We start from the raw sequence: 14,572 nt of genomic DNA, 5'->3' as shown, positions 1-14,572 counted from the left end.
CTGGGGGCCTCCGTGAGTCTCTCGTCCGGGTATCACCCCCAGACGAATGGACAGGCAGAGCGGGCCAACCATGAACTTGAACAGACCCTTCGTTGTGTAACATCCGTGCACCCGACGGCTTGGAGTGACCATCTGGCCTGGATCGAGTATGCGCATAACTGTCAGGTATTCTACAAAGTTATCTACAAAGGACATCCCCCTACAAGTGGACTCCCCAAAGCTGAAGGAACGGTTCATCGGTGCCTTCAGAATCCTCAAGTCCTCAGTCCGGGCCGCAGTGAAGCTCCAACTCCCAGCTTCACTGCGGATCCACCCTGTGTTTCATGTTTCCAGGCTCAAACCACACCACACCTCACCCCTCTGTGCTCCCAGACCGGCGCCGCCTCCTGCCCGGATCATCGACGGGGAGCCAGCTTGGACAGTGCGCCGGCTCCTGGACGTCCGTCGGAAGGGTCGGGGGTTCCAGTACTTGGTGGACTGGGAGGGGTATGGACCTGAAGAACGCTCCTGGGTGAAGAGGAGCTTCATCTTGGACCCGGCCCTCCTGGCCGACTTCTACACCCGTCACCCCGACAAGCCTGGTTGAGGAGGGGGTCCTGTTGTGTGTGCCGCTGAAGAGGAGGTACTGCTGGCCCACCACCACCAGAGGGCGCCCTGCCCGAAGTGTGGGCTTCAGGCACGAGAGGGCACTGCCGCCTCACAGGAACAGCCGGGAGTGACAGCTGTCATTCATCAACTACGACAGCTGTCACCAATCACCTATCTTACATAAGCCGGATGACATCTCCACCCCGTCACCGAGATATCGTCTACCTAATAGGTAAACACTCAGCCGTGGTTGTGCCGACGCACATTCCTTTGCTTCTCTTGTTGTGATTTGTTTGCAGGTGATCAGCTCACTACTTTCAGCTGGAGGCTGGGGTTCGTAGATGGTAGAAGAGTGTCTGGTTGTCACTCCTCGCTCCGAACTGCATTAAGTAGGAAACTGACTCTGCACAAACTGTGAACTGGTTTCGGAGGTGGAGGTGTCATTCCCACCTGGATAGAAACTGCTGTGTTGCTGACTGTTTACTGGGTGTGTCCTGACACACTCACCCATAACTGTCTTTCTGTATCCTGCCAGCAGTACCAGATCCGGCAGCTGGAGACGGTGGCCACCTGGGGACTCAGGACTTGGCGACTCCGGTGTGTTCCAGATCCGGTGGCAGTGGAAATCGTGTGGGGCCCGGCTCCTCTTTGGACGGTGGTCTCTTATCCTCGAGCCTGCCCACGCGTCACCTTCGTACATTTGATTGTAATCCAAATTCTGAATCTGGTCTGTATTTCGTTGTGCACCTTTCACAACATTAAAGAGTTGTATTTTTGACTCATCCATTGTCCGTTCATTTACGCCCCCTGTTGTGGGTCCGTGTCACTACACTTTCCCAACAGAGAGGTGCTTACTTTCACAAAATAATAATGTACCACGCAGTGGTGACCAGTTAGCTCTCAAAATTATTCTGTTGGGAGGCGGATACAGCAACATGCATCCACAGAAACACTTGCTTGCAGACCTAACCTGACCTATGACCTGCAGTAGATACGTACAGAGATTGAGGATGTGCTTTTCTATTCTTGCCGGAAGCTTTAGCCCAGAGTTTAGAAAAAAAACTTCTGAAATGTTCATATTGCGTACAGTAAAACCTTTTATTGCTGGTAAATTTTAAGTTTCATGATGAGCATCATTTGAGCCCAATATCTGTACATGCTGCTATACACACAGTGTAAAACCCCCATCACACATAGCAAGAATGTGCAGGAACCAGGCCGAAATGGCAAATATTGCCATCATTGGAGGCAGTCGGGAGGGAAAGAGGCGTGGTCAGCAGTGTCAGAACGCATCCAGATTACCTCGTCCGCACCTGCACTATGGCATCCAAAGCAAATGTAGACAACAGTTTAGATGACACAGACTGCTGTCAGATGACCATAAAAGGTGCTGAAGACTGCCCAATGTCCAACACGGGACTGGAGTGGGAGGGAGTGCTGTGTTCCTCATCCTCATGAAATTATCACTCAAATGGGTGTGTGTGTGTGTATTCATAACCGCTGCATGAGCTACTAAGCGTGCGCGTGGGCTCACGTGCCAATGGACACCTTTGCTGAAAGTTTGCTGGCAGTTGGCCAAGCAGTCACACCATTCATCAGACGCAGCGTTTCCAGTGAACTTTAATTTCTTTTTTCTTTTTTGCTCACTTCAGGAGAACAACACAACTCCGTGATGTTGGTTGGATTATCAAATGGGATTAAATTTTTGCGTGGTTATTTCAACACACACGAGCCGGGTGAGGCTTTTCACTACAGGCTCTGGTTTGGATCCTGTACGCTCTGTGCTGTGAAGTGATCGTGGTTCCGTGCTGGAGGTGAGTTTCATGTTTAATGACGTTGTCACAGCCTGGGATACAATTCCACATCACACCTCCTACAGAGTTTAGATGGTGATCAGGAAATAACATGTATATTACAGCGGTGAGATCCGTTCAGGACAGTGCCTGACGTGCTCAATGACGCATTACTGCGCTTGAGACCACGGAGTGGCGCAGTCGCACACAGTACTTTCAGTTTGATTGTGCGCTGTTCACATTCACTGTATATGATGAATGTGTGCCACATACATATCATTACTTATTATTTCCTTTGTCTTCCCTGGCCAGGGTCCAGTGGAGGTGGACATACGTGGCACAACATGCTGACAGGCTTTGCTGTGACCGATCGATCTCAAAGCACAATCAACCACGATCAGATCATTTCAGATTCTGTTTTGATGTCATCAGAATATGTAGACTGCTATCAGATGATGCAGAAACTGCATAGATGTGTAGTCAGATGTGTATTCCATTTCGATGGCTCTAACAGTGTTTTGGACATGTGCAACGCACTTGGTGCAACCGACCAAATGGGACCAAATATGTTGCTGCTCACAGACTGCCCTCCATAGTCCATAAGTCAATATTTCTCGATTGTGGCTGGAGTGTCATTCTGATGCAATTCGTCCTCAATCGCGTATGTGTGATGGGGGTTACGAGTATGAAACAGTTGATTTAAATGACCAAAGTCCATATCTGAACTCTTGTTGTGTCTTGAGACATTTGAATTAGTTTGTAGTTTCTTTTCTCTGCACTTTTCATACACATATCCAGCACACATGGCTGGGGATGGCAAAGGACATGCACATTTCACTTGGCTGTGGCAGATAGATGGTTACTTTCAAGAGGTGGGGACGGACTGGTTGTCTGCCTGAGAGGTTCCCATCCAAGTCCCATTGTGGTTCCGAAGTGCGGTAGATGTAGCGATGTCAGCACCAGTGAGTGGGACGTGACTTAACTTGTAGTTTGCATATGGTCTGTGGGAGTTTCCTGTTCAGAGAGGAGGTCTTATGCGCAGCAGCTCATTTCCATTTTAAGCAACAGAAAAAAGTTGTTTTTATTGTTTTGGGGTTCTTTAGGGTTTGTTTGGTTTGAACTTTCAGACATTTCAGTTTGGTCCATGATGTATGCAAGTTGTAATGGACCATGGTCCATACAAATCTTTTTTTTTTTTTAATTTGGAGTTTTGGACCAATTACAGAACATTTAATGAAAGTCAGATGTCATCACTTTGAACACTGTGTTAGTTTACCCAAAACAGAATGGCTCCAAAAGCAGAATTGGTTGTTGGATTATTTTCATTCACCTCCTTTCTTTTTGGTGACAGGGTGATTTTCACACAAGGTCATTTGTTTGGTAAATTAGAACTAGAATTACATATTCAAGGTGAAATTGTTGCTGTTGGTAGCAATACCATAATATTACCATGACAGTGAGTATTACTGTAAATATGACTCCTTCAAGGATAGCACACAGTACCAGATGTAGGATGTTCTGTAGTATTGAAGCAGGTAAAAACAAAATCCACATTTCACCAGTAATCCCCACAAGCACGCCTAGTCCTCTTGATAAAAATTGGTGAAGCATTGATTAATGCCTGTTAGCGCAAGAGGACTGTGTTTTGAATGTTTGCGTAAAATTCCTAATGAACAAACATAAATGTTCTGTTGGCAATAACTGATATGTAAACTGTGGCATCTGTTCAAGATTGTATCGTGAACTTGGCTATTACAAGCAGCTGTGGGCCCTCACAAAGCTGGTATCAAGAACTGATAAGATAACTACTAAATCCTTTCTCTCACTCACTTCAATACAGACCCATTAACTGAATCTTTATGTTGTCTCTTCTTCTCTCTAGGGTCTAATCAGTTCATTGGGTGGATGAGGGACTTTAGATTTTATCCTGCTACTCTGTCCAACAGGTGAGTTGGATAGAATGATGTGCAGACATGAGCAGATGGTTATGCACACTCTAAGAGAAAGAAGGAGAGATCGAGTATCTATATGATCAAAAGAAAATATTACCAAACAGAATTAGAAGTAAGAAAGGGAAGTCATGGCTTTTGCAGAAAAAAGATTTCACCGATATGCAGGTTGAAGAGCTACAGGAAAAACTGGACGGTTGGTCAGTGGATAGAAAAATATTGTAAAGATTGAAGCACTGAGAGAAGGGAAAAACTGATCATTGTACATCAGATCCATAGTGCTTCCAGTGGATTTTCCTGTGGATTCAGTACAGTGCAACTACTACTTGGTTAGTCATGATGCACAGCACTCAGGTATGGACTTAAAGCTTACACCAACATGATGGAAACTTTTGATTTTGTGTGAGCTAAATATTGCTTTTAATAATTAGGTCTCTTTTGGTGATGCAAGCAAAAAGGCTAAAATACACATCGGCAGAGAGATTTAAAAGTCAGGAATAAAGAAGAGTGGTAGTGCCTCTGTGTATGTTGCTCATTACACCTCCGTGAACATAAACCTGAAGATACCAAACGAAGACTCTTCTGCTGCTAACCCCTGTTTCCACCAGATTGTGTGTATAGGTGTGATGGTTGAGCCACCATCTGCACAATTCACGTGTATATGTTGTGCGCTGTTGCTTCACATCTTGTTGCTACTTATCTAGAGACCTTTGACCAGCTTTTCAACAGCCTGTACTCGGAAGTCTACAGGTAATTTTCTGCAATGATGTGGTTTGATAGTGGGTTCCCATTGGTTAGTGTGTGGCGCGGTAACCGACCAGAGCACCTGCAGTCACCTGCTACCAACAGCTTTTCCTTTTTTAGATGAATCTAGATCCTGTGTGTCATTGAGTTCTGTAAGAGTTTTGTTGAGCACCATTTGTAAACATCAAGGCCAAAAAATTGATTTGTTGAAACTGCATAGCAGTCATGTGACTTTTTCAAGCTCTGAGCTTTCTCATCTATATCAGAAATTCATAGTGCTTTGCAGTAATGCCTCACAATTCACCCATTCACACACCGATGTCAGCGTGCTGACATGCAAGGTGCTCACTACATACTGGGAACAAATTAGGGATTAAGGACCTTGCCCAAGGGCCCTTAGTGATTTTTTGGTCAGACCGAGGTTTGAACCAAAGATCCTCTGGTCTCAAGTCCACTACTTAACCTTTAGACCATCACCTCCCCACAATGATGTCAAAATTTATACAGTTCAGCTCTCTGCTGCATACCGCTTGCATCATGTGTAAAAAATAAGTTCCGCACTTATTCTCTAGAGGGATGCGGCAGTTGTGATATGAAACATTCATCTGGGACATTTCTCTCGTGCAGATAGTGCACAAGGTGTAATCTGTTAACACATTCCCCGAAATGAAAATTAGCACCTGACGCAGCCACAACATATCTGGTGTGTTTCAGGCCTAATAGCCCAGTCCCAAAATATTTTGAAATTCTGAGAATCCTATGATTATTTCTCACCTTTCTTGGGAACTCATTTATAGTGTACTTTCCTGTCGTGTCACTGTTTTGGCGGAATTTTGTTTTCACAGGGAGATAGCAGAACTGTACTCAGGGGCACTACCTCAGCTGCACACCCAGTCAGAGTGCCGTTGTCCTCCTGCTCACCCCAGAGTGCATCCTTTAGTGGAGAGGTATAGTGTCTCGACTTTGCTTACGTAAACAACAGTGGATTAAATGTTTTAAATCAAACTCAGATTTCTCTCTACATATGCAGAATGTTGCAGACAAAAAAATACAAAACTAATGTTTTACCAAATGCATTTTAGTAAAAGATTGATTTCATGGCTTTCTAAATTTACACTCTTGTTATGTAAAAGTTGTTATTCAGAGATTTCAAAAGAAAACCACGCACACCATAACTAAATTAATATTATATGTATTGGTCTTAATAAGCTTAAGAAATAACACCATTGAATTCTCATTGTTAACAGATACTGCATTCCCAATGCTGTTGAGGACACCACCAGCGACAGAGTTTAAGACATGAACATAATGCCCATCCACTCAGTTACATCAGTGATCAAGACATGGGCACTGCGTGGCTGTCCAAGATCATGACTACACGGGAACTGGATGATGGAATTACTATAACTGTGGATTTGGCTAATGGACAATACCAGGTATGCTTTTACGATATTGTTTGTACTTTAGTAAAATCAGCTTCTACAGCTGCACCTTATTTCTCTCAAGGATGAGTGTATGTATAGCACTGCTGGACCTTGGTGGAGGGCTGCATTTGATTAATGCTGTCTGCTTAAATGTATAATAATTCTTTAGTTAGAATTCAGTTGGTCAAGTTACTTGTAAAGTAATCAGGTATTAGTTGAACCACATTGTTCTGTGGTTCATACAGTAATACTGAATTGCTTTCCATGTAAATGGTGGCTGTACTGTAGCTCAGTCGATAGTGGGTTGACACCTGGTGAAACGTTTGGTCATTTCAGTCGCTAATTGCAACTGAGTACCAAGGTGGCTTTGAGCTTGATACCGAAAACAAAAATGTGTGGAAAACGAGGTTGGGAAAGAAGTAATTGCTAATTACTAACTGCCATTGCAGTACCATTACTTAATCATATTACTTGTTTATTTTTCTGACCAGCTTCCTTATAACACCTCTGGGAAAAACAAGCTCATGTCCCATCGTAGGTGTTTATTAACATGCAAAACAGAGCATGAGACAGCCGGTGTGGACATTGTGGTCACTGGGGCTAATGTCATTTGTCACAGAAAATGATCAATGTTCATGTCAAGCGAGAAAAATGTCAGATCGTTGTTATTCAGCTGGTGCAGGGTTATGAACTCACAGTGTTTTGACCTAGTCCATCAGGCAACAACTCCCACTTAACCTGCACGTTCTTTCTAACTACTTGCTTCATGTCTCCACTGCTTCGACTTACATGTGTAGACTGTAGTTTCAGTCCCTCTCTTTGCTGTGTGTGTGTGTGTGTGTGTGTGTGTGTGTGTGTGTGTGTGTGTGTGTGTGTGTGTGTGTGTGTGTGTGTGCGAGAGAGAGAGAGAGAGAGCGTGTGAGTGAGTGAGAGATTTCAGGATTTTGGCATTGTCAACACTGGGGCTGTCAAAAGACTCATCCCTCTTCTCTCTGAAGTGTGAATGTGAGCGTGGGCAGGATTTGGCAAGCTGTCTTGACTTGGTCGCTCAGCTCACGTCCCCAGATAAAAGACGGTTTCTGATGTTTGTGTGTGCACGCGCTTCTCTGTTTCTGTGTGTTTGTGCAGAGTGAAGGTGGCTTAATGCACCCCCTGCTGTGTAACCTAGTGTCCCAGCCCACACTGGAGTGGGACAGATAACACACATTCCCTGCCCACACACACACACACACACACACACACACACACACACACACACACACACACACACACACACACACACACACACACACACACACACACACACACACACACACACACACACACACACACACACACACAGAGAGAGAGATGGGGAACAAGTTATATGTTTTTGTTATGTGGGTTGTGTCTGTTGTAGGAGAGGAACACATTTTTCCACCCTTAAACTGTTGTTTTGCTGCATGTAATTTGTAATTGTGTTTTATACATTTCAAAAGAATGAGGAGTTATACGCTAAGAAGAATAGTGATCAGTTTGCTCTGAAATGTGATTTTTCAGAATAGTGAAGAGTTCATTTCACCATGAGGTGTCGGCTCTCTTAGGGCCTCACAGCACACAGTGATAGCTGAACAAAGGAAAAAAGTCACAAACTCACAAATCGTCGAGAAAAGGTGGATGAATGATCCTGCACCTTTCCCATCACCAAAAAACCTGCGACTCAAGAATGCAAAAAGTAATGAAACAAAACTGAAATGAACAAAAGAAAAATCAGAATCAGAAGAAGTTTATTGCCATTGCCAGTGAACAGGATTCACAGACTAGGAATTTGCTTCGGTACAATGGTGCAACATTAAGAAGAGATAAAATGCTACGATAAAATATAACATGTGTGTCAAAATAAGATAAAATATAAGATAAAAAAAAGAAATATGAAATATGAAAGGCTGTTTGCAACAGAAATACAGAGAAACAGAAAAAAACAGTGCAGTGGGAGGAGTGCAATTAAAAACCAAAGTACACTGTCTAAAGTGACCCGTGATAAAATGATAAAGTGACAGAGTTAAGCTTAAGGTGACTGAGTTATGAGGAGTTCATGAGTCTAACGGCAGAGGGGAAGAAACTGTTCTTATGGCGGGAGGTTCTGGACCGTAGCCTCCTGCCCGAGGGGAGTGGTTTGAACAGACCGTGTGCAGGGTGAGAAGGGTCAGCTGTGATCCGACCTGCTCGGCCCAGAGTCCTGGAGATGTGCAGGTCGTGGAGAGATGGAAGGCTACAGCCGATCACCTTCTCAGCAGAGGCCACAATGCGCTGCAGTCTGTGTCTGTCCCTGGCTGTTCCCCGGCGTACCACACCGTGATGGAGGAGCAGAGGATGGACTCGATGATGGCCGTGTAGAACTGCACCATCAGCTGGACAGGCAGCTTGGCCTTCTTCAGCTGCCGCAGGAAGTACATCCTCTGCTGGGCCTTCTTGATGAGGGGGCTGATGGTTGACTCCCACTTGAGGTCCTGGGTGATGGTGGTGCCGAGGAAGCGGTGACAGACCACAGTGGTGATGGGGCTGTTGGTGAGGGCGAGGGAGGGCGGGGGGGGGCTGTGGCTTTCCTGAAGTCCACGATCATCTCCACTGTTTTCTGGGCATTGAGCTCCAAGTTGTTGCTGCTGCACCAGGTCACCAGCCGGTCCACCTCCCTCCTGTAGGCAGATTCATCCCTATCCGAAATGAGTCCGATGAGGGTGGTGTCGTCCGCAAACTTGATGAGCTTTACAGAGTCGTGGCTGGAGGTGCAGCAGTTAGTGTAGAGGGAGAAGAGCAGAGGGGAAAGGACACAGCCCTGTGGAGATCCTGTGCTGAGAACCCGAGTGTTCGAGACATTTTTTCCCAGCCTCACATGCTGACTCCAGTCCGTCAGGAAGTCTGTGATCCACCTGCAGGTGGAGTTGGGCACGTAGAGCAGAGAAAGCTTGTCCTGGAGCAAAGCCAGAAGGATGGTGTTGAATGCAGAGCTGAAGTCCACAAACAGGATCCTAGCGTAGGTTTCTGGGGAGTCCAGGTGCTGCAGGATGGAGTGCAGGGCCAGGTTTATGGCGTCATCTACAGACCTGTTGGCTTTGTAGGCAAACTGCAGGGGGGTCCAGGAGGGGGTATGGGACTTCAGGTGGGATAAAACCAGGCGTTCGAAGGTCTTCATGACTACAGACGTGAGAGCCACAGGCCTGTAGTCATTAAGTCCAGTGATGCGTGGTTTCTTGGGGACTGGAACTGTGATTGAGGACTTGAAACAGACTGGAACATGGCATGACTCCAGGGAGGTGTTGAAGATCCCCGTGAAGACTGGGGCCAGCTCATCAGCGCAGTGTCTCAGGGTGGCAGGAGAGACATAGTCTGAGCCCGGGGCCTTACGTGGATTCAGCCTTTTGAAATGTCTCCTCACATCCTCCTCTTGGACCGAGAGGGCAACAGGAGGAGTGGGGAGGGCAGCAGTGAGAGGGGGGCGGTCCAGAGTGTTTGAATATCCAGTTGTGTGGGGGGTGGGGAGGTGTGAGTCCTTGTCTTCAAACTGTGAATAGAAGACTGTCAGGGTCGTTGGCCACCTTGAGGAGGTCGTTAATAGAACGAGGTGCTTTGGGCTTGTAGTTGGTGATCTCTTTCAACCCCCTCCACACAGAGGCCGAGTCGTTGGCAGAGAACCTTTGCTGCAGACGTGAACTGTACATAGATTTAGCCTTTGCCACCTCCTTGCTAAATCTGTACTTTGCACCTCTATAGCTGTCTCTGTCTCCTTCTCTGAAAGTCACCTCTTTCTGCTGACGGAGCTGCTGGAGTTTAGGTGTGAACCAGGGCTTGTCATTGTTATATCTCACCCTGGTACGCTGTGGGATGATGCTGTCTTCACAGAAATGAATATATGACGTCAGTGTCCATGTAGTCATCTAGACTGTCTGTTGAAGCCTCAAACATATCCCAATCTATGGTGGCCAAGCACACGCGTAGCTCCTCTACAGCTTCATTGCTCCACACTTTAGACGTCCTCACAACAGGTTTAGAGAGTTTAAGTCTCTGTCTGTACGTGGGGATCAAGTGGACCATCACGTGATCTGAGAGTCCCAAAGCTGCACGGGCCACCGCGCGGTAGGCGCCGCTCACTGTCGTGTAACAATGATCTAACGTGCTCCCTTCTCTGGTCGGGCATTTAACAAACTGTTTGTATTTTGGTAATTCCTGACTGAAATTCCCTTTGTTAAAATCGCCGAGAATTATAACAAGAGAGTCCGGAAAGTCTCTCTCCACGCTCATAATCTGATCCGCGCGCGCGCGCTCGGCCTCGTGCACGTCCGCGCTCGGTGGAATATACACAGAGCAAAGTATGAAAGAGTTAAACTCACGTGGAGAGTAGAACGGTCTGCAGTTTATGAGGAGATATTCCAGAGAGGGACAGCAGTGTTGGGAGATCACAGTCACTTCGGAGCACCAGGCGTTGTTGATATAGAAGCAGAGTCCTCCCCCTCTAGTTTTTCCACCAGAGTGCTCGGTCTCTGTCTGCGCGGAGGAGTTGGAATCCCTCTAGTTGGAGCGCGCAGTCCGGTGTCTGTGCATTTAACCACGTCTCCGTGAAGCACAGTACACAAGATGAGGAGAAATCTCTATTCTTCTTCATCAGCAGTGCCAGCTCATCCATCTTGTTGTGGAGTGAGTGGACGTTGGAGAGAAATATCCCAGGTAGGGGCGTGCGTGTGCCCCTTCGTCTGAGGCGCACGAGAGCTCCAGCGCGTTTCCCTCTCCGCGTCGTCTCACTTTTTTGGCCAAAAAGTGAACCAGTTCAGCTGCAGGCACTAAAAAACTGGCGTAATGTCCGTGGGTTTTAATGATTTGATGTTTAGAAGCTCCTCGCGGGTGTAGGGACACGATGACACACGATTCACGCACAAAAACAGACAAAACAGGGAGCACCAGAATACCAGCGTGCCTTCACGAGGCGCCATCTTGGAAGGGTATAAGGGTATAAAATGAACATCAACCTTGACCTTTAAACGAAATCAAAATGAAACATTCACGATGATGTGACAGACAGCGGGCATGACACCGAGTGCAGCCAGCATTGTCCTCATGTCTGCAGCACTTGCAGGTGCGGAATTTGGTTGTCTTGACAACAGGTGAGGGATGTCTTCACAACAACAGCGTGTGTGAAGTCCCGCACATGGACAAGTCATCAGTGATACAAGGATGTTACGTGCAGCTCATCAAAGCTTTGGTTATTGATCCATTCAGATATCGTCAACATTCGTGCAAACGTCAGACTTGGGAGGTTGGGCGAAGTCTGATGACAGTCCAACGGAATGCTGATGTTACGGAAACTAAACAAATGACAGGGAACCTTCAAGACAAACAACAAAATGGAATATGGATAAATTGAGGTTGCCGTCGGGATTTATTCACATTTTTCAACAGTTTGAAAATTCTGACAAAGTGCCAGCTGCAGGAACGAAGGTGGATGATGGTTAAATAATGCCTCCGAAAGTCAATCTTGTTTGGGCTTCGGTGTCCTTCGTTAGTGAGGTGTGACTAGGGTTTTAGTATAGTGAAATACAAATCAAAAGCAGTAGTCTGTGTGCACACCTTAGGGCCCCTTCACACATAGTACGATTGAGACTGAATGGCGCAGGAAGGAAGAATCGTATGTCACTGGTGAAAAATCGGATCCGCCTCAAACACCTTGTACAGCAGTTGCCACAACCATTCGGACACAGCACATGCACTCAGCATTCTGCTCATGCCAGAAACCCATTTGAATGGCGGGCAAGATGAGGTCGCACTGCCGTCTGATCATGTTTGCAGCATTCGCACGGCATGTCAAACGGAGGTCGGACATATCGTGCAGCAGCTGAGCAGCTGCACGAAATCATCAGCTATGTCGATCCATCGCCAAATGGAGTGATTGAGGCAGCCTTCAAGCCAGTGGGCAAATGTTGGTGAATCCCGGACAAATGGCCATTCAACCCACTCTTAGCCAGAGTCGGCCAAAGTCTAGGTGCCACCCACGAACATGCAACACCATTCACAGGGCACTTAGAAAAGGCGGGGCTATTTGCGCAGCCCGCAGGAAAATAGAGAGCAGGCAACCACTTCGAGCTTGCTCTGCGAATGCCCCACATTTTCTAAGTGCAGCACAAGTGTGACAATACAAGCAACACAGTGCCGTCCCCCGTCTCCTCCCGCCAGCACCACATATGGCATGCATGTGTGTGGTGCTCCCCCCGCAACACATATGGCGTGTGAGTGTGTGACCTCCCTACACCACGATCTAATCAGAGTGTGGCTGAGGTTGTGGAGGCTTACACGGTGGCTGCAGTGCAGTGTGATCACTGTCACCGCATCACGCACAGCTGGATCGCTGTCATGTCCATGATACAACAGTCTGAAGCTGTGGAACACCATGGCATATCCCAGTCCTCACCACAACAGAAACTGTAATAAAAGCCCTCCTGTGTGTCACAACTCCAGCTGTGCCAACTGGCTGGAACAACCGCGTAACGTGACACATGATCGCTAATGATCACGGCCCAGGTGCACCCACCGAGGCAATTAGATGATGCCAGCACATACACGAGCGAAGATGATCACGTGTGTTCACCAAGGTGAGCCATGTTACACTTGACCACTGTGTCATTGTTACTCAAAGCATGAGAACAAATATTGTGCCATGAAGAACAGCACTTCTTACAACACACCACCACCATGCACATGCATCTGCAGGCTCTTTTGACATGGTGAAAAATAAAAACAGCTCACTGGGCCACTGCGCCTCATTTGACCATTCATGTGAGTGCTTTGCTGCTCCACATCATAGCTGACCACTGTGTACATGCGTGTGCCACTGTACAGTGACAGTGAGCCCATTCATGTGAGGAGAGGTGGACGTGTCGCATGTCGATCATGTATTGATTGACATGGTCACACGTGCACGCATGCACGACAGTTATGCATTTGTCAGGGGACCATGGTTGACTTGTAATTACGTCATGGGATGGATGACATTCGAAATCATGCAGAGACGGAGCTGACCACTGTTCATGGCGATGACCATGCAGTCAAAGCTGCACTTGACCACTGTGTCATCGCTACTCAAAGCTGGAGAACACATATCATGTGATGCAGAATATCATGTCACAAGACACCACCGTGAGGCGCGTGCAGTGGTGGACTCTCCTCACATTGTAATCAATAAAAACACAGATCACCTTTGCAACGCGGTTACCAGTGCTTCACTGCACGCTGGACATGCGGAGCCGGCTCATGTCTTCATGATACAAGTGCATCAGGTCATTCATGTAAAAAATAAAATAAAAAGGAAGGAACAGTCATCACTTCTTGGTGTACGTCTAGGAGGAGGATCATTCTTGCGTAGGCAGGAATTAAATATTAAAAATTGCGGTGTTTTGTTGTTTGGCGTTTTTTTTCGTTGAGAAAAGATTCATGACCAGTAACATGATAGTCTTACATTTAAACAGTACATTTATTGTTCATATATTGTTCTGAATCTGTGCTGTCACATTTATTTTGTGCTTACACATTTTCATTCATTTATGTACATATGTCAAGCATCTCATTGCTCCGTTGCTGTGTGGGCGTGACTTTCCATGTGTGTTCCACTGTGTTCGTGCATGCACCATGAGCATGAACGAAACCATCGCTGCGTGAACGTTCACACCTGTCCGGCTGTTTCCTCCTCTCCCTCCCGACAGCAGATGGAATTTTTCGCGACTCCCCAATTTTGTTTTTTCATACTTTTTCAGCCGGTTCCTGTTTCTTTCTTCCAACTTCATCTTATGTGTGAAGGGACCAATAGACAGGATGAACAAATAGGTACTTGCTTGTATATGATGCAATAGTTACATCAGGTTTCACTCGCACAGTTTCATTCATTTTCAAGGAACTTTTAACCCCCCCAGTATGAAATATGAGGGAATGTAGCAATCAGTATGTCCATCCCTCCATTTTCAATTGTTAGCGCGATATCGCAAGAACCAGTTGACCAATTTAATTCATATTTAGCATGGGTGTAGTTGGATGAGCCTCCTACACCAATTGATTA

The 14,572-nt window shown here is 46.4% G+C and overlaps 1 protein-coding gene across 1 annotated transcript in view; it reads left to right on the top strand.

Moving 5' to 3' along the window:
* ush2a (Usher syndrome 2A (autosomal recessive, mild)) overlaps positions 1 to 14,572 on the top strand; it is a 1,147,097-nt gene that overhangs the window by 141,402 nt on the left and 991,123 nt on the right. Inside the window, 4 exon segments of the mRNA XM_034188044.1 lie at positions 4,264 to 4,327; positions 5,920 to 6,021; positions 6,322 to 6,362; positions 6,365 to 6,510. Coding sequence (XP_034043935.1) covers positions 4,264 to 4,327; positions 5,920 to 6,021; positions 6,322 to 6,362; positions 6,365 to 6,510 — 353 coding nt within the window.

The sequence above is a fragment of the Thalassophryne amazonica genome, chromosome 2 (genome assembly GCF_902500255.1).
Source record: "Thalassophryne amazonica chromosome 2, fThaAma1.1, whole genome shotgun sequence".
Lineage (NCBI taxonomy): Eukaryota > Metazoa > Chordata > Actinopteri > Batrachoidiformes > Batrachoididae > Thalassophryne > Thalassophryne amazonica.
This window is presented reverse-complemented; position numbering and strand designations above follow the sequence as displayed.